The sequence below is a fragment of the Leuciscus leuciscus genome (genome assembly GCF_965113295.1).
Source record: "Leuciscus leuciscus genome assembly, chromosome: 24".
Lineage (NCBI taxonomy): Eukaryota > Metazoa > Chordata > Actinopteri > Cypriniformes > Leuciscidae > Leuciscus > Leuciscus leuciscus.
In genome coordinates this window covers 8,366,005-8,384,487 of record NC_138723.1, presented here as the reverse complement: position 1 = coordinate 8,384,487, position 18,483 = coordinate 8,366,005, and the positions used below count along the sequence as shown (strand labels likewise).

At 38.1% G+C, this 18,483-nt stretch overlaps 2 protein-coding genes across 2 annotated transcripts; one reads left to right on the top strand and one right to left on the bottom strand.

Annotated features, from left to right (window-relative positions):
* Window positions 1-1,099: 1,099 nt before the first annotated feature.
* Window positions 1,100-8,454, top strand: ppwd1 (peptidylprolyl isomerase domain and WD repeat containing 1). The gene is made up of 11 exons (XM_082157413.1): window positions 1,100-1,245; window positions 1,511-1,613; window positions 1,784-1,887; window positions 1,989-2,109; window positions 3,316-3,763; window positions 3,875-4,065; window positions 6,620-6,809; window positions 7,354-7,535; window positions 7,608-7,689; window positions 7,767-7,949; window positions 8,250-8,454. The coding sequence occupies exons 1-11, from the start codon at window positions 1,131-1,133 to the stop codon at window positions 8,391-8,393; spliced, it is 1,863 nt and encodes a 620-aa protein (XP_082013539.1). The 5' UTR covers window positions 1,100-1,130; the 3' UTR covers window positions 8,394-8,454.
* Window positions 8,455-8,473: 19 nt separating this feature from the next.
* Window positions 8,474-16,692, bottom strand: trim23 (tripartite motif containing 23). Its single transcript, XM_082157414.1, has 11 exons — window positions 16,535-16,692; window positions 15,732-15,894; window positions 15,510-15,631; window positions 14,976-15,254; window positions 13,835-14,017; window positions 13,544-13,759; window positions 13,283-13,417; window positions 11,312-11,441; window positions 11,116-11,226; window positions 10,867-10,991; window positions 8,474-10,499 (listed from the first exon to the last, which is right to left on the bottom strand). Exons 1-11 carry the CDS (start codon window positions 16,619-16,621, stop codon window positions 10,320-10,322), a joined length of 1,731 nt encoding a protein of 576 aa, XP_082013540.1. The 5' UTR covers window positions 16,622-16,692; the 3' UTR covers window positions 8,474-10,319.
* Between the last annotated feature and the right edge of the window lie 1,791 nt (window positions 16,693-18,483).

The window sequence follows — 18,483 nt, the reverse complement described above, 5'->3', positions numbered from 1 at the left end:
GGGCGGGGCTTCTGCGTAGACGCTGAATTCGTAGCATCGTGTTATTTGCTATTTTGTCTTAACAGACTATGGTTATTTGCTGCACTTTTAGGAGCAGAATAAAAATTTATTCAGGAAATCATCAAACCGTGCTGTATATGAATAAAAAATAATAATAATGCATTTGTCATTCATATGTACAGATTTATGTCATTCACAGGTAAGAATGGTCTATAAGCATTGCCATATTATTGTCTTAAAAATAGTACAGTAATGTTTTTTTATGCTTCATGATGAGGCTTAAAATTATTGTAACTCCATATGTATTATTCAAGAGACTTTTTTAATTTATTATTAATGTCAAGGTATCAAAAATATAAGTACAAATGACATAAAACGTACTTTATTTCAAAGAAAGCAAGGCAGCACATATATACATATATACAAAAAAAAAAAAAAAACTTTAATGAAATAAATTAAAAAGTTGAAACAAGTTAATTGTCTCAAGAGCTTTAAGATTCTTAGATGATGAAATGCTTCGGGTGTACTGTTGGACCTCTCTTCTAATAACAATGAATAAGGGATTCTGATGAGTTATTTTACTACGGTGAATGTGACATTTTGCAAGGAACAATTGTGACTAAGTTGCTCACGCACCGGAAAGACAAAGTCCGCAAAAAAAAACAAAAAACCTGCCGACATGAAATGTATCTGGACTTGTTTCTGTTTTCAATAACACTACTGTGCTGTAACATGGTGTGTATAGCCGTGCTGGGCAACCCTGGTAAAATCACGCTATCCTCTCGTTCACTGGTCCTCTGCCTGCTATCTGCTCACATGCTCTGATGAAAATAGCTTTGTAGGACTATATTTTGATAATTGGACAAAAAATAAAATGTTTTTAAAACCGGAAACACCCTTGCAAATGTATACACAATATTAAATTAGTAAAACTCAAATAAAGAGACAGTCATTTAACAACATGTTTAGGAGTAGTAGTAACATTTTACAGTCTTACAGTCTAAACCTGCCTTTGAGGGCCGCCGTAACGCTGAGGACTCTCCCCTCCTGTAGACGGCAGTGTGTGAGAGGAGAGACGTTTATTACGTTAAAACCATCATCGAGGAAGAAATATAAACTTTAATTTGAAAATGGCGTCGGACGTGAGCCGTGATGGTTCTGAAAATAAACGCAAATTAGTGGAAGATGAAGGCGAATGGGTCGGTCCTCTGCCCAACGAGGCAACACAGACTAAAAAGAAAAAAGGTACGTTAAATGAACTTCTTTTATAAAACACGGAAGCGTCTATTACCGTCCCTAACCCTAGTGAGCTGCCCGCACAGAGTCCTAGACAGCATTTTTGGCCATTAAAGTCGCCTGTATTATGTCTAGATTAAGTTTTGAGATACAAACTATGCTAGACAGCCGTTTCTATAACAGCTTGTATGTCTTGTGTTTTCATAGCAGCCAAATGGTTTCATTTGACAGTTTTGAGATGTTTTATTAATGGAGCATATGTCTTCTTCTGCAGTTCTTGAGTTTGAAAGATTGTACCTGGACAATTTACCCTCCGCCGCCATGTATGAAAGAAGTTACATGCATAGAGATGTTATAACACACATTGTTTGCTCCAAGTAAGTTTTCTCCAGCTTGCCACCTCAAGTACATCAATAATGCATTCAGAAACACTGGTACTGGTCAAGCTGGCATCTTTATTGCTGAGTCCTGGAGCTTACATGTAAATCAACACAAGTGCATTTATTTGACTCCAGATATACTGATTATAATTTTTATACCATTCTAGAACAGATTTTATCATAACAGCAAGTCAAGATGGGCATGTGAAATTCTGGAAGAAGAAGGAGGATGAGGGAGTGGAGTTTGTCAAGCACTTCCGCAGCCACTTGGGTTGGTGTCTGTTACTACACACCTTACATCTAGCTTTGTGGTAGTGGCTTTCTCCTTCAGAAACTGTAAATAATCTGTCTGTGTTTGCCTCTGGTGCGTAGGTGTGATCGAGAGTATCTCCGTCAGTGCGGAGGGTGCGCTCTTCTGCTCTGTGGGTGATGATCAGGCCATGAAAGTTTTTGATGTCGTCAACTTCGACATGATCAACATGCTCAAACTCGGGTAAACTCTTGCGTGTGTGTGTGTGTGTGTGTGTGTGTGTGTGAGAGAGAGAGAGAGAGAGATTTACACTCTGGTATTCCTCGTTTAGTCAAGTCACCTTTATTTATATAGCAATTTATACAATTCAGATTGTTTCAAAGCAGCTTTACAGTGATAATAGGAAAACGATTCAATGATGCAAACAGTCCATGTCGACTGAACAGCAGCTCTAAAAGAAAATAGCGTCATTGTTCAGCTGAAGATATTTCATTGTTGATTCAGTTCTGTTGTAAAGATCATCAATTATTAAATTAGTTCATTTCATCTATAAAGCAGCACTTTAGAATCCGTGATGTCATCATCCGGCTCAGTTCAGATCTCATACGAGAATGTGTCAGTACAGTCAGATCAGTGATATTGCTGAATATTAAGAGTCCTCAACTAAGCAAGCTAGTGGCGACAGTGGCAAGGAACTCAAACTACATCATGTGATGGGATGGAAAACCCTGAAGATTGGTGATTAATAAAAAAACAAATGTTTTACTATATTTCGTTTTTTATGTATTTTATGTTTATTCTTTAGTATGTCGTATTTTGAGGGAATTTCATAGTACTAGACAATATTCACTATTCATAAATTATGCATTATTTGATATAGAAATAAATGATGTATAATTTAGATGTGAACATTGTCTAGTTCCATGTTTATATAGTTATTAGAAGAAATATTTCATATTAACCTTATTATTTTCAAATAATACAGTTTAAAAAATATAGCTAAGGTATTTAATCCAATGTATCAGAGGAGGATCGGTGTCATTTGGTGGAAGAAATAAAGTAAATCATTTGTGTGTGTTATATATATATATATATATATATATATATATATATATATATATATATATATATATATATATATACTCAAACATATATATATACACACACACACACTTCGTTACTGATTTGTAAATTGTGTCCTAAAAATTTCTCTGTATTATTTGTCGTTCTCATTCATTTCCAAATCTCACAAGTGACAATTTTTTTAAACTATTATTCTTTTAGAATCATGACCACAATTTTTTTGTGTATTTATAGCAATTTCTACAAAAAAAAAAATCATATCATTCCAATGAAGTAAAAAATTCAAAACGTAATTTTTGTATTTCAGTTTAAATTGACCAAAGACCACCAGAGAGTTAAGAGATTTTTTAAAAATGTATTTTTCAGCTTCCATCCAGGCCAGTGCGAGTGGATCTATAATCCGGGCGATGCCATCTCCACCGTAGCCTGCTCTGAGAAATCCACCGGGAAGATTTTTGTATACGACGGGCGTGGAAGTAATCAACCCCTGCACAAGTTTGAAAAGATGCACAACGCTCCACTGTCTCAGATCCGCCTGAATCCAAAATATCGCGTCATAGTGTCGGCTGATAAAGCGGGAATGTTGGAATACTGGACGGGCCTTCCGAGCGATTTCAAATTCCCACGGCAGGTGGAGTGGGAGTTCAAGACTGACACGGACTTGTACGAGTTTGCCAAATGCAGGACGTATCCCACCAGCCTGATGTTCTCTCAAGACGGCAAGAAAATGGCCACCATCGCCGTTGACCGCAAAGTGAGGATTTTCCGTTTCCTCACTGGGAAGCTGATGAGAGTCTTTGACGAATCATTAACCGTAAGTTAGTGTTTGATAATTCTAATAATTATATAATCACAGATTTCAAGGGTTTACAAATGCACACTGGAAGAGTCTGAGTAAGAGTGTGTGGTGTCTGTGCGATGGCAGATGTTCACGGAGCTCCAGCAGATGAGGCAGCAGTTGCCCGATATGGAGTTTGGCCGCAGAATGGCGGTGGAGCGAGAGCTGGAGAAGGTGGACGGCATCCGACTGACCAACGTCATCTTCGATGAGACCGGACACTTTGTGCTCTACGGCACCATGCTGGGCATTAAAGTCATAAACGTGGAGACTAACAGGTAGAGAATACACTGCACACTATCAAATGCATTTCTTCTATGATGAGCATATTTGCCATTTCTGAATCAAAATTAATTTAAGGGCACAACTTTTCAGATATCACGAAGAAGTCCTTCAAAAGAAAAGCTTAAGTAGTTTGGCATTAGTATAATTATCATCAGTTTTAAAATATTTTAGCATATAGAAATGATATCGTAGTGAGGACTCCGGATGACTCTGTGTGTCAAGATCAATCTCTTAAAATATCAGCTTGACTTAATTATATGGCAATTGTGAATTGTCATGTTGTGCAACTCATCAAAACCTGAATGATATTTATGAATAAATAATTTAATATTTGTAAATTGTTTTTATGTTGAAAAACATTTTAAAGCTTTTTTTTTAAATATAATATTAAATCAGGATTGTTCAACACTTTTTTTTTGCAGCAATGCAATATAAGAACTTTTTTTTTTCTTAGTGTGAAGAACATTTAAAATAATATAAAGAACCTTATGTGCAATGGAAAGGTTCCATGGATGATGAGTAGGGTTGGGCATTGTTTTGATTCAAATATGGTAATAAATAAAAAAGTCAAACATTTAGATATCAAATATATTTATTCTGTCTTTTTGCAAATCATTCTGTCGCTGCTGAATACTGTGAAGAATAATTAGCAGCCTAAAGAACAACTAACTAATAAACTAGACTAACTAATATAAATGTCAAACATTAAGTATACACCAGTATACAGTCAGTAATACAATAAGTAAAATCAAATCTAAAATAACACTGCATAGTTTTCTTTTTATAAATAAAATATAGATTAATCCTTTATTAAAGTTACAAAAAAAAGAATTTCAGTCAAGATCAGTGAGTGATATTTTTCTTCATTTGTTCTTTGATTACCGTTAATTACAGAGTGCTGCAGGAATATCAGGCTGCTGTCACTTTAAGACCTAATGCACAGATACAATATACTGTTACACATACATTTTAACAGTTTACGTTCATTTTAGACATAAACCGACTGTGTTTACGAGGATACTTAGACATCATTTTGTGTATATTTGTCCGTTCAAGCGCAAGAAACAAAAGAGAACTCGATTCAGTATCACACACTATATGAGAGGTGGCTTATTGTGCGTGCGCTCTGGATGCGCTCTGGATGTGCCCAGCACAGGAAACACTGCATGAGTGCCCAAATGAGTTCTCTTGAATGGTTTAAAACCACCTTACAATAAAATCAATTTTATTAAGTATACGATTTCAGAATTGGAATTTATTTTCGATTCCCAACCCTAACAATAAGAACCTTTTAATTTTTTTGAGTTTTTAGAAAATGTTATTAATAACTTGGCTTGCTTATTCAACTACATTTAAAAAAATAAAAAAATAATTATGGTCTTGGATGCTTGTCATAACGTGTCCCGTGGAGATCAAGGGGAGGTGATAGATAGGCTCAGGACTCAGATATCATCCAACGATTTTTATTTCATGCCAGTGAAGAAGTAGGGGTGAATATATTCACAGTGTTATGGCAAAAGAAAAAATTACAAAATTAAACCAAAATAAACATACACTTAACTCAGTGCAAACTTTGATGTATCAACAAACAAAGAAAAACAAATTGCTACAGGCAGCAAAATCTTCATGAATACATTCAGCAATATGACCCCCTCTTTACCATCCTCAGGTTCAGTTTAGACTGTCTTATATAGCCTAGGACAGGCTCATTACACTCAAGACCGTACCAACTGCAGGGGCAACAATACCAAAAACCTTTGTAGCCGAAACATATGACCATTTAACTTCCAAAAACAATTAAAATAAACTCATTCAGATATTTAAACTAATTGTAGACACCAGAAGACATTTCTCCATACCTACATAAACAAAGGTTAAGTTCCCTTCCCTATTAATAGAAATGGTTTAACCCAACACAAGAAAAAGGGAAACTGTAGTCCCGCCCCCTCCTTTGAGGAGTCACAGGAACAGGAAATGGTGAGTAGACAACATGTGGGGTCACTGTTTGCAATGTGGAGATAAATACAGATTTGAAATAATAAATAACAAAAATGCATAATTACAACTTGTCTCTGTGTGGTTAATGAGAACAAACAAAGGAAAACTATAATAGACATAACATGTTGTGATGACCGCTGATATGTGCACCTATCTGCAACCAACCCAAACAGCATGTCTTAAACTTATTGTAAATTAATGTTATGTAATAATGAACCTAAGGGACTGCACCATAGTCAAAAGAAACACAAAACCATAAATAACAAATAAAGATACATAAGCCCATAAACAGATTGTAAAGACTTCGGCAGTGATGACGTCATCTTAGCACCCGTCATCACAATGCTCCTATTTATCATTGACCAAAATATCTTGCTTCATTCTGAAATTTGTCACCTTACAGAAGCATAATGGGTTGTTAAGATTTCATGTGATATTAATTTTTGAAAACTTAAGCTAAGATTACAGCATTGGGCTAAATCAAATCAATACATGAGCCATTCCGAAAGTCTTTTTATCCTGTGTCTATGAACTGTTTTCTCTGTCAAGGTGTGTGCGGATCCTGGGCAAACTGGAGAACATTCGTGTGGCGCAGTTGAGTCTGTTTCAGGGAGTGGCCAAGGCCATGCATGCGGCACCAACCATTGAGATGAAGGCCTCCGACAATCCAGCGCTGCAGAGCTCCAACCCAGACCCCACCATCTTCTGCACCGCCTTCAAGAAGAACCGCTTCTACATGGTGCCATTACAAAAACCCATAGCATTTACACATACGCTATCCTGAAGCTTTGCTTTCTGTATATGTTACTATAATCATTTATTTTAGGTTACTGTAGTGATTTCTGTATAGGGCTTTCCACCAAGTTAACTCTGGTTCTTTCTAAACCCCGGGTAAACTGAATCCTGGGTTATCTTGTAATTGACCATTCGCAAATTCCCTTTAGTTACTAAACCCTGGGTTAACATCCTTATTTGCATATTTGTGTCAGTGTCATTGATTGGACGAACGCAGCGCCTACTTGCGTATTTACGTAAAGGCATCCTCGGATTATATATTATGACTGTACTATCAAGTTTATCCTGAATGGACTTTTCAGACTATAAGGTTAAGAATTAAACGGCCTATTCTTCACTCCAACTGATGTGTTTTCCATCACCATTTGACATTTAGGGGTTTGGAACGATGATAACCCGGTGTTAAGCGCAGTGTGAAAAGCCCTTTCCATTGGTGTCCAGAAGAATCTGACACTAGACTCTTAATACTGTATTTTGTTTTTGAACAGTTTACAAAGAGAGAGCCGGAGGACACCAAGAGTGCCGATTCTGACCGTGATGTCTTTAATGAGAAGCCGTCTAAAGAGGAAGTGATGGCAGCCACACAGGCAGAAGGGCCGAAAAGAGTGTCGGACAGCGCCATCATTCACACCACAATGGGCGACATTCACATCAAACTCTTTCCTGTGGAGTACGTGTTTGTCATTTGACAGCAGTTTGGTCTGAGACGGCAGCACGTTAATTGTTTATTTTTTCTTCTCAGGTGCCCCAAAACAGTGGAGAACTTCTGCGTCCACAGCAGGAACAGTTATTACAACGGCCACATATTCCATCGTGTCATCAAGGTATGAGCACCTGTCGAGTGTTTAGATGTGTGCCTAAGGATCTGTGGATGCGAGTGGCTTCTCGTGTGTGTGTGCAGGGCTTCATGATCCAGACCGGAGACCCGACGGGCACAGGGATGGGTGGAGAAAGCATCTGGGGTGGAGAGTTTGAGGACGAGTTTCATGCCACACTGAGGCACGACAGACCCTACACCCTCAGCATGGCCAACGCAGGCCCGGGGACCAATGGGTCGCAGTTTTTCATCACTGTCGTCCCAACTGTAAGACCATCAGATTCGGTTTTTTTATATATTATACATTATTTATTATTATTATACATTATAACCCATTTTTGGGTTGTTTGGGTTATCTTTTTTTTAATGAAACCTCAAGATTTCGGATACATTTCCCAACCCTAATTATTCAATTAAGTCGATGTAGTCATAAACGTCACACTGCTGTCACTTCTTGAATGTCATGTCAGTTACAATGAGGGGAAAATCATCTCAAGTCATTCATTTTGAGCTGCCAGTTTGCCTTGTTATTAATTCAATGAATTTTCTCATTCTCTCTTCGATTAGCCCTGGCTGGATAACAAGCACACAGTCTTTGGGAGGACCACTAAAGGTATGGAGGTGGTCCAGCGGATCTCCAACTTAAAAGTCAACCCCAAAACCGACAAGCCATACGAAGACATCAGCATCATAAACATCACTGTCAAATAGATGTGCGGTCTCAGCTCTACTCTTCTGATTTTGTAAAATAAAGTACCCTTTTTTAATAATACTAATTTTCATTAGTGATGCATCATTCAGCTTTGTTTTTAATAGCGTAACATTATGAATGGTTATACAAAAAGCTGTGGTCAAATCAACAACAAATGTGGGTGAGCAGTGTGCTTCTCGAGAGGCTTCAAAACTCACATTAACAATAACTTCAGATCCTCCTGCAATAGGGGACAGGGAAAGTCTTCACACATGCTTTTTATCTAAGTACAGTTATTTAACGTTACATGGCAATGAGGATCAATGTTTCGAAACAAAGGATGGTTCCTAAACCAAACTAATGCAGATAATGTCAAGTAATGGAGCGATTACATACGGCCACAGTTGCGTTATGCATGAAGTATATCAATGAATGGAAATGTAATGTTTTTGCTTTTAAAATGCTAAGAAATACTTGTTCCAACAAATCAAGATATGCCAGATATTAATAAGCAGTGGACTGATGAACTGGAAGCAGGTTTATACTTTTTTTTCCATTTTTTTTTTTCATGACAACTACAATTCTCCTTTAAAATATAAATAATCAGTAACATTGTTTTTTGCCACAAACACATCCATCTCTTCATACATGGTGAAAATCCACCTACACCCATGCATCAGTCATAAGACCATTTATGGACAAAGGACATTTCAATAAATATTTACAGGCTCATTTAAAGCCCCAAAAAACTCACAACAGCCATTTAAAAAAAGCTGGAGATGCTAAGAATAATGGTATGCCTTTAGGTGAATCTCACAACAACAAAGCATGTGTGGGTCACATTTTACCCCCAAAATCAAAATGTTAATTTTGCATTACAAAAAAATATATTTCTACCATTCAGAATTTTTAACATTGACATTTTCATAACAATTAAGCACATTATACTCCTTACAGATGTGTTTCAATCCCAGCGATGATTTTAATTTTAATAAATATCCATAAAGGCAATACTACCATGTCTAAATACTAATTTGTCTAAAACAATTTCACATTATATTACAGTAATGAGAATATAAGGGTAGAATGTGCTTGATTGTAATGAACAATGCTATAATGCAAACTCAATGTTCCTAGAATAAGAAATACATTTTATATATTAAATGGAAGCATGACCCATACATGCTGTTGACATGTTTTGTGAAATTCACCCAATTACTTGCATGTAACATTTGATCAATGGCAATGGATTTGATCACATGACCTGTCCAATGATTTCAGTAACTATGGTTAATCTGACACAACAGGCACTTCACATTGCAGTAACCATGAATCTGGTGATGGAGCCTCGTTTCATCCTTATCTAACCGGGCTTTACCTACGATTAAAACATTTAATAGATCTATATAAACCTTGTGCTGTTTGCACACATGATCCTACAGGGATTTTATATGGGTGTCTGTACAAAAATGACCAGTATATTTTGCTCAAGCACATCTAGAAATTTCTCCAGGCATTAGTTACTGTTAGGCGAATGAGCAAACTGACCTTGAAAAGGCAAGCATCATAAACCAGATGTTAATTTCTATGTTTTAACAGAAGGGACAGTAAGTTTAGTTAGTCATGTTCGTTAACTTCTGAAAGGAATAGTTCATGTTAATCAACTTTATGGACAGCATCTGCAAATATATGTTTGTTTACAACACAATTTCAACTCACTTGAAATCATGTTAGGTGATAACCAGCAGGATGTTGCCTTGTATTTAACCTGGAGTCCTATATGAGCTCCATTTATGAACACCATTGAACCACAAGCGCACACAGCAGCAAGTCTACTAATGTATGATGGTATGACATGGGTAAAACATGAGCAGGGTGACTGTGCAAATGACACGGACAGGCTTGAGTTGTAAGTCACAAGTCTATTGAGAGTGGGTAAGCGTCCCTCAGGCCACATCCAGAACTCCTGCGGCCACCAGCTGGCGTGAGAGCCAGTCCAGGCCCTCGTGAAGCCCCATGCCACTGCGGGCGTCACAGCCCTGAATGTGCCAGCTGCGCCCGCAGCACAGTTTGTGTAAGCTCAGGAGCTCCGTCATCTCCTCCACGGACACCGCGCCGGGGACGTCCTGCAGAGACACACGTCAAAGAGTCTTGGTCAAGAGTTCACAGCGGAGGAGTAGAGAATCTCCAATAAAACTAGCGATAAAGGCATTGTTTATGCACATCGTCATTGAAAAAACAAGCAATTTTCGCCGCTTTTTCTTCAAAATGTTTTTAAATGTTCAGATTCATACAATAAAATATTCCGGGGGCCGTGACATTTTTGTGAAAATTATCAAAAACACTGGCATTGGCTGGCGATTTTTAAAAAAAACTCTAGCAGGGTTAAAGCCTATAAAGTGTAACCCCCCAATACAAAAGTGCATTTATTATTTGTAACTACAAAAATAAAAAATAAAAATAATGTCATGTTCATTTGTTCACATCTCTCACCTGTTTGTTGGCGAAGATGAGCAGCAGAGCATCTCTGAGCTCTTTCTCGGTCAGCAGTTTGGCCAGTTCACTGTGAGACTCCATCAGCCGGTCTCGGTGACAGCTGTCAATCACAAACACCACCGCTGGGAGACAGAACAAATGACCAGCTTCAGTCAGACACACTCATTAATGAGCAAGAAATGTGATTGTGTGAATTTCATTATGAACAAAGCCACAGTGAAGTGAATTATTAACTCTGTGCGTTACCTTGTGTGTTCAGATAGTAGTGTTTCCAGAGTGGGCGGAGTTTATGCTTGCCACCCACATCCCAAATGGTGAATTTCAGGTTTTTGTATTCAACAGTTTCGACATTAAAACCTAAAACAGAAATAGAGTATTTTATTATCTAAACACCGTTGCATGTTTGCATTTCTGTACATGTATTTCCGTTGCACAAGGATACCTATGGTCGGTATGGGCTGCATAAACTCATCTTGCTTCAGTTTGAAGAGAATAGTAGTTTTGCCAGCTCCATCTAAGCCCAAAGTCACAACCCGGATCTCCATCTTTGGACCAATGTGCACACGGTTGTCCTGGAAAAAAAGACGGACACATCTGTTTAATACGGATATCAAACACATCATCACTACACAAAACTCAGCTCAAGTACAGCAGTTCCTTTCTTAGCACGCTAATAACACACAACCAGACAAGACAAAGTTAGTTCATGCTGGAAAATGTCATAAAATCATATATCAGTCAGGGTTTTCCATCCAACTATTTTTGATGCACATTTTGAAAATAAAATTAATGCATATAAATTCTCAGAATCAATTAAGACAGAAATGTAATGCACTAGATGCAGATTATCTTGAGTTTTGTGTTTGTTGAATTAAACACAAAAACACTTAACACTTGAGTGGGGGGTTAAACACCTCAAAATGAAAGTTCTGGCGCACAAAAGAAGATATTTTGAAGAATGTCAATAACAAAACAGTTGATGGACCCCATTGACTTTTTCTATACTAAGAAAAAAAATACTATGGAAGTCAATGGGGTCCATCAACTGTTTTGTTATTGACATTCTTCAAAATATCTTCTTTTGTGTTCAGCAGAAGAAAGAAACTCATGCAGGTTTAGAACAACTTGAGGTTGAGTAAATGATGACAGAATCTTCATTTTGAAGTGAACTATTCCTTTAAGATGATGGAAACGGTTTATTTGCATACTGATGACGTGCTGTGACCATTGTGCATGTAAAACACCATGGTATTATGCATTAGGCCCAACAAGAGGTCTGACCTTGGCACAGAATTCTTCCAACAAATCCTTGACATTCGTACGGAATTATGAAGTTTAAACTCTAGCCATATCATTTTGCACGCAGACAATGGGCATTAGTGGCCGTTTAAGCCCCATAAGCCAAAGATAAACATATAACACTGCATTACAATGTTTGATCAATGTGCAGTACACTGGTGAAGGCATCTGTTTGTTTGACGAAAGGGACGGTCACACTACACTGACTTCCATTCATACGCATGCAAATGCAAGAGACTGGATATGCAAACTCATGGAAAGTTTGCCGTGCACCAAAGCTCAAGTTTGGTGAACTCTGATTTGAGAATGAATGTTTACTCCCATATGGAGTGGAGATGTGTGACCAATAGAAGATCGATACATCACGGCGTGACCTCTTAAATTAACTCAAAGATCACAAACTTTGCGTTTATTCGTACGTGTTAAATGTTAAAGGGTTAGTTCACCAAAAAAATGTCTGTCATTAATAACTCACCGATATTTATCATGTCGTCATTGACCTTCCACGTCATTCTTCTACGCTGTTGACGTAGTGTAAACCGTGTCGCGCGTCCTGGTTCTACATCAGAACACCACCTCACTATTGGCTAGCTCCTGCGTCAGCATCACACACGTGTCGTGGTGCTCACGTGAACAGCGTTGGCCAATAGTGAAGCGACGTTCTGACGTGGATCCAGAAGCCCTGCACTGTTTACACAACATCAACAGCGTAGAAGAATGATGTGGAAGAGAAGAGGTTGTTGAATAAAGTCGCTATTTTTAGAGGGTTTTGCGCAAAAAAAGTATTCTCGTCGCTTCATAATATCAAGTTGAACGACTGTAGTCAGATGGACTATTTTAACGATGTCTTTTTTACCTTTCTGGGCCTTGAAAGTGGTTGTTGCATTGCGGCCTATGGAGGGGTCAGAAAGCTCTCGGATGTCATCAAAAATATCTTAATTTGTGTTCCGAAGCTGAACGAAGGTCTTACGGGTTTGGAACAACATGAGGGTGAGCAATTAATAACATAAATGTCATTTTGGGGTGAACTAACTCTTGAATTTTATGTTTTTATAAAAGTCATATCTCATCCGTTGCTGTGTCCATACTGTGCAAACAAGGCAATGTAAAGTACCTTAGTGAAAGTCACAGGGATGCCTGCATCCAGCTGAATGTGGTCGGCCAGCTCTGTAAACTGCTGCTGCTGTTTCTGCAGTGTCTCTAGTAGTCGGTTGATCTCCTGTTTCGACAAAACCACCCTGCAATCATCCTAAAAAGACAACAAACCAACTGAAATTCCTGACCTGCTTCTGATCCAGCTGAGTGTATGACGTGACGGAGTGTGTGTGTGTGTGATGTGACGGAGTGTGTGTGTGTGATGTGACGGAATGTGTACCTGCTGCAGTGTTTTCTCGCAGTGCAGGCAGGCAGTGGACACCTGTGACAGCAGGATGGTCATGTCCTCCTGCTGCTGTCGAAGCCAGATCAGCCTCTCTCGCACGTGCGCGTCCACCACACTCAGAGCCATCTCCTCTTGACGACACAGGGTCTCGTGTAGGTCGGCAAAGTAGGCACGTACGCAAGACCGGGCGCTCTCCGCTGTTCCTGGAACCTGAGCAGAAACCAAGAATCTTACACAGATGCAAATGCTTTAGGCGATTACAATCACCCCAAAACACGCTCATACATGTTCAGTGTGGGCCATGCCCATGCTGTCCTCCACGATCTGCTCTCCTCCTTCAATCTGCTGCACAATGCCCACTAGTTTCCTGGAGTACTCCGACACTTCCTCTGTGAACGTACGGATGCAGTGTGCCATATCCAGGATGGACCCTCGAATCTGGTTGGCTTCACCCTCTAGTACAGCATGCTGGTAAAACATTTTCATGAAAAGAGATCAGGGAACAAGTGACTGAAAACAGGAACAAAATATACATTTTTAAAATTACCCAGAAATATTTGAATGATCCAATAATAATTCTTACAATACACAACATCCTTTTTAATCCATGCTTTGTTTGATGGATTCATTAACATTTTTGCTATACATTATTTGTTGCAGATCTCCCATTCTGCAGATTCTGCAAAGGAAACTCCCACAGGGTCCCACAATTGTTTTGTTGACAGCAAATTGATTTGATTCTATATTTATAAATTTTGTATTTGACAAGTAAACTGAGAACAATTCAATTTGATTCAATACAGTGAACAGCAAATCGATTACATAACTCGTAATGAATCTTAGGCAAGTAAAAAAAAAAAAAACTACATGAAAGCTGACATTTTTTATATTTAAAATTGCATTTTAATTTTAGGTAAAGATTAGTGATTTTTTGGGGGAGTTTAAAAAAAATTGTCTATACCATTTTTATTAGTTTTTTTATTTTAATTTCAGTTATTTTAGTACTTCAAATGTTGCCTTGGCAAGTACATGAAATCATTTTCTGTACATTTTATTTTCATTTTAGTTAATGTTTATTTTATTTTAAGTAACATGTTTTTAATGGTTTTAGTTTGTTTTAGTTATTGATGATAACCCTGCTTCAGACTTTTTATTGCACCAGAAGCAACAGCAAAACAAATTATTAATTATTTTAAAGTGAAATATTAAGATATTTCTTGAATATTTAAATTCAGTTGCATCCAAATGACTTTTAAACAATGCATCTAAAAAACAAAACAAGCATTGTTGTAACATTCCGAAAACTTTGAAGAAATGAGAAAATGTACAAGAATCGATATGGGATCGAAAGAGAATCAATCCAAGCCAAATTCTATGCTAAAGATTAACAAGTGGTTTTGAACTGAGTTGCATTGTATTTCTGCACCTTATGCCCTTGGTGCTTTCCGTACTCCTTGCACACGCAGCACATGAGCGGCCCAGGCTGGCAGCCGTCTTCCAGGCACACGAACTCGATGGCGTGCACCTGGTGCTGCGGGCAGAGCATCTTCTCATGGGGCTTGTCTGCCAGGGGCACACGCCGGTGCTTGGCCAGCGTCCGGGTGGAGTGTGTGAGCTGGGAGCACTCGGCACACAGGTGCGTGGCACACACCGTGCAGTACATGGAAGCAGTGTGAGTCTCATCCTCATCACAGCGGATTACGCACTAATGGAGACATGGCAAAAATTCACAATAAAATCACTGTATCACACAGCCTAATTTATTGCTTTGATAAAAATGAGTCAGCAACAATATAAAAGTGTTCAATAAAATGATAAAAATATTCTTAAGACAAAAATATTATATATTTTAGCTGTAATAATCATAAAAATAAAGATTAATCATAATGATTATTATATAAATTATTATTTATTGTTAATATAAATACACGATTAAAAACTGAAATCGCATATTTCGAACCTCGCCCATCTCCCGAAGTGAATCCTCTGACATGCCTGACTGATTGGATGCCCCATTCTGTAGCCGTTCAAGCAATTCTAGCAGGGCAAAGTTCTTCTTCAGGCCCCACACACCCGAGTCTCCTGCAGAGCACAGTGAGAAAATGTTTATTTCTACTACATAAAGTCTAAATATAGAATTATACTGTTATTATAAAGAACAGAACGGCAGTGTTAAGCTCACCCAGCTCGGTGACCTGTCTGTCGAAGGGACAGCGGACTGCCCTGCCGTGGAGAGGCAGACGGGTCAAGCAGTCGTGACACACCGTGTGTCCGCACAGCAGCAGACGCGGGACCTTGTCCCCCTGTAGAGAAAACACATCCTCGCACACACCACACTCCAACACCTTCACAATCACAGGCATACACATGATTTACATTTGTGATTGACAAATGTTAGCGTTTATACACACACACACACACACACACACACACACACACATACATACATACATATATACTGCTTATATGTGTGTGTGTATAATTTAATGTTTAATTTAATTTTTAGAAGCAGTAACGTTAATTACTATATTATATGTCAATAAAATTAAATATTACCATGCATAGACATTCTATGTAAATATAAGAATAAGCTTTGAGTACAAACCATGTAAACATCCATAACTATATCTCCATAATTTCTCAAATTACCCTTTAATTTTAGTATTTTGAGGCACAGTGCCCTTTCTAGTGTTCTGACCGGTTAGTCATTTATCTAGCCAGCAACTACTGCTGTCATAACTGTATATTTATAAATATAACAACCTATTTCACAACGACTTGTTTTTAATCGAGCTTTTACATGAGTGTGCAACAGTGTGTTTAATATAAAAACCGCAGTGACAGGATTGAATGATGCTATCATTAGCGTGCTAACGCCCTGCAGAATCTCACTGAACTCCACCGGGACCAAAGAAAAAATCCCTCTCATGATTTTTATAAGCTAAACATCTAGTGTAGTAGTTATTTATGTCATGTATGTCGTACCTTCACCGCATTTGAAGTGTTTCCGCGGCCGTGTCGTGCACACGGCTCCATCGACGCCTGTTTATTTACACCGACAGCAGCGGCCATCCTCGGACTGAACCATCTGATGACACATCGATGTGATCATGACATACTGCCTTTGGACAAGTTCAAGTTACTATATACATTTTTTTTATAAGAAAACTCATTTGTTCACTTATTCCTATTATAATAAAAAAAGGTATCAGGTTTGTTGTATGTCTGAATAAAAATACCATTCTTGTCACAAAGGCACCCCTCTATGACAATGGATCAGTCCGTCAGCTGTTTCCGTCGACGAAGTTCAGGAAATGTATTACAATTTAAAGCCTAATTAGTAATTACAATATATAATATACTCTTAAAAACATCTACCTATTTCAGTTAAATCAAAATGACTGTACAAGTCATTTCAACTTAAATTATATATATAAAAAAAACTAATGGTAGGCTACAGTTATGTTGTCATGACATGACTTTTTCTTTTTTTTACATGATCTTCTTGAGTGGGACGCAAAATACAAAATCATCGTTATTTTCATGTAGCCTAAAAACCTATTTATACTGTGTGAGAAAAATTTGCATCAGGACTACAAAATTTCATTTTATGTTTCCAATATTGACATTCTGACTGGCCTACTTAAGCAGAATGAAATAGCAATATTATCAAACTTAAATTTTTTTGAATTATTAGTGAATGTCACTGAACTTTCTTTGGAAAAAACAAACCATCTTTGGAACACATTCTAACTTTCATAGTCTAAGAATACTTTTCTCAGTTTAAGTGGAACAAATTAGAAAAATACCCCTGGGTGTTCCTATTCTGTGATGCCTGCTCTCGGATAGGTTGATTTGGTGAGTTGACTGAGGACTCACAAAGACTTCATTCAGCTCCTTTCTTTATTTAGTCTAGGAGCATTTATTAAGTAAGGAGCATTATGATTGTTATTTTCATCAGAATTAATTACATTAAAATTAACACATTAAATCCCTGTCATTTTTTTTTTGGTGTAAAAACTGAACAGCTGATCAGTGTAGATGCATATTACAAATGTGCAGTCAGAATATAGACAAAAGTAGGCTTTTCCATTTTCCGAATTGCTCTTAAAATTAAGCAGACTCTGATTGGACAAGAGGTGGCAAATGTAACACATTTTCATTTTCATGTTCTCATTTTGAGGAAACACAAAAATGTGCGTTTAAAAAATAATACAACATTAAGAAACTCACTCTACACACAGTGCTGCAGATCAACAAGAAAAGTGTGACAGATGTACCTGTCCAGTCCCTTCCAGATCTGCCATGTCAGACTCCCTGTCAGATCCAAGTGGATTTGTCGAAGAAAGGATTGTTGTCTCAGACCTACTTTTGTGTCTTTTGTGAGACTTTGGTAGCTGCAACATTTACAAATCAGACATTCTGAATAAACTGCTCAGCAATTCACAGCAGTACAGTGCAGTTCATGCACTTAAACATGGGTTGTGGAAACATCAACAAGAAAATATCAAATGGCTTGGATGAGATTGCACAAAATATGGGAATATTGGTGTATGAGGATGGTGAAAGAATGTCAGTGGGCAAAAAAAAGTGCAAAAATAGAGGACATAGTGCAGTTCAAGAAGGAGGAGTTGCCCTTGCAAGGAGAGATCTTGATGAAACTGGCCAAGTTAGAGAAGGAGGAATGCCGACTGAAGAAAATGTATGATAATAAGGGCTTGAGCCGACACTGGAGGAGATTCAGTGGCTGGATCCTATACTGGAGGGGACTCAGGGGCTTGAGCCAACACTGGAAGGGACTCAGGGGCTTGAGCCGGCATCTAGAGGGGACTCAGGGGCTTGAGCCGACACTGGAGGGGACTCAGGGGCTTGAGCCGACACTGGAGGGGACTCAGGAGCCTGAGCCGACACAGGAGGGGACTCAGGGGCTGGAG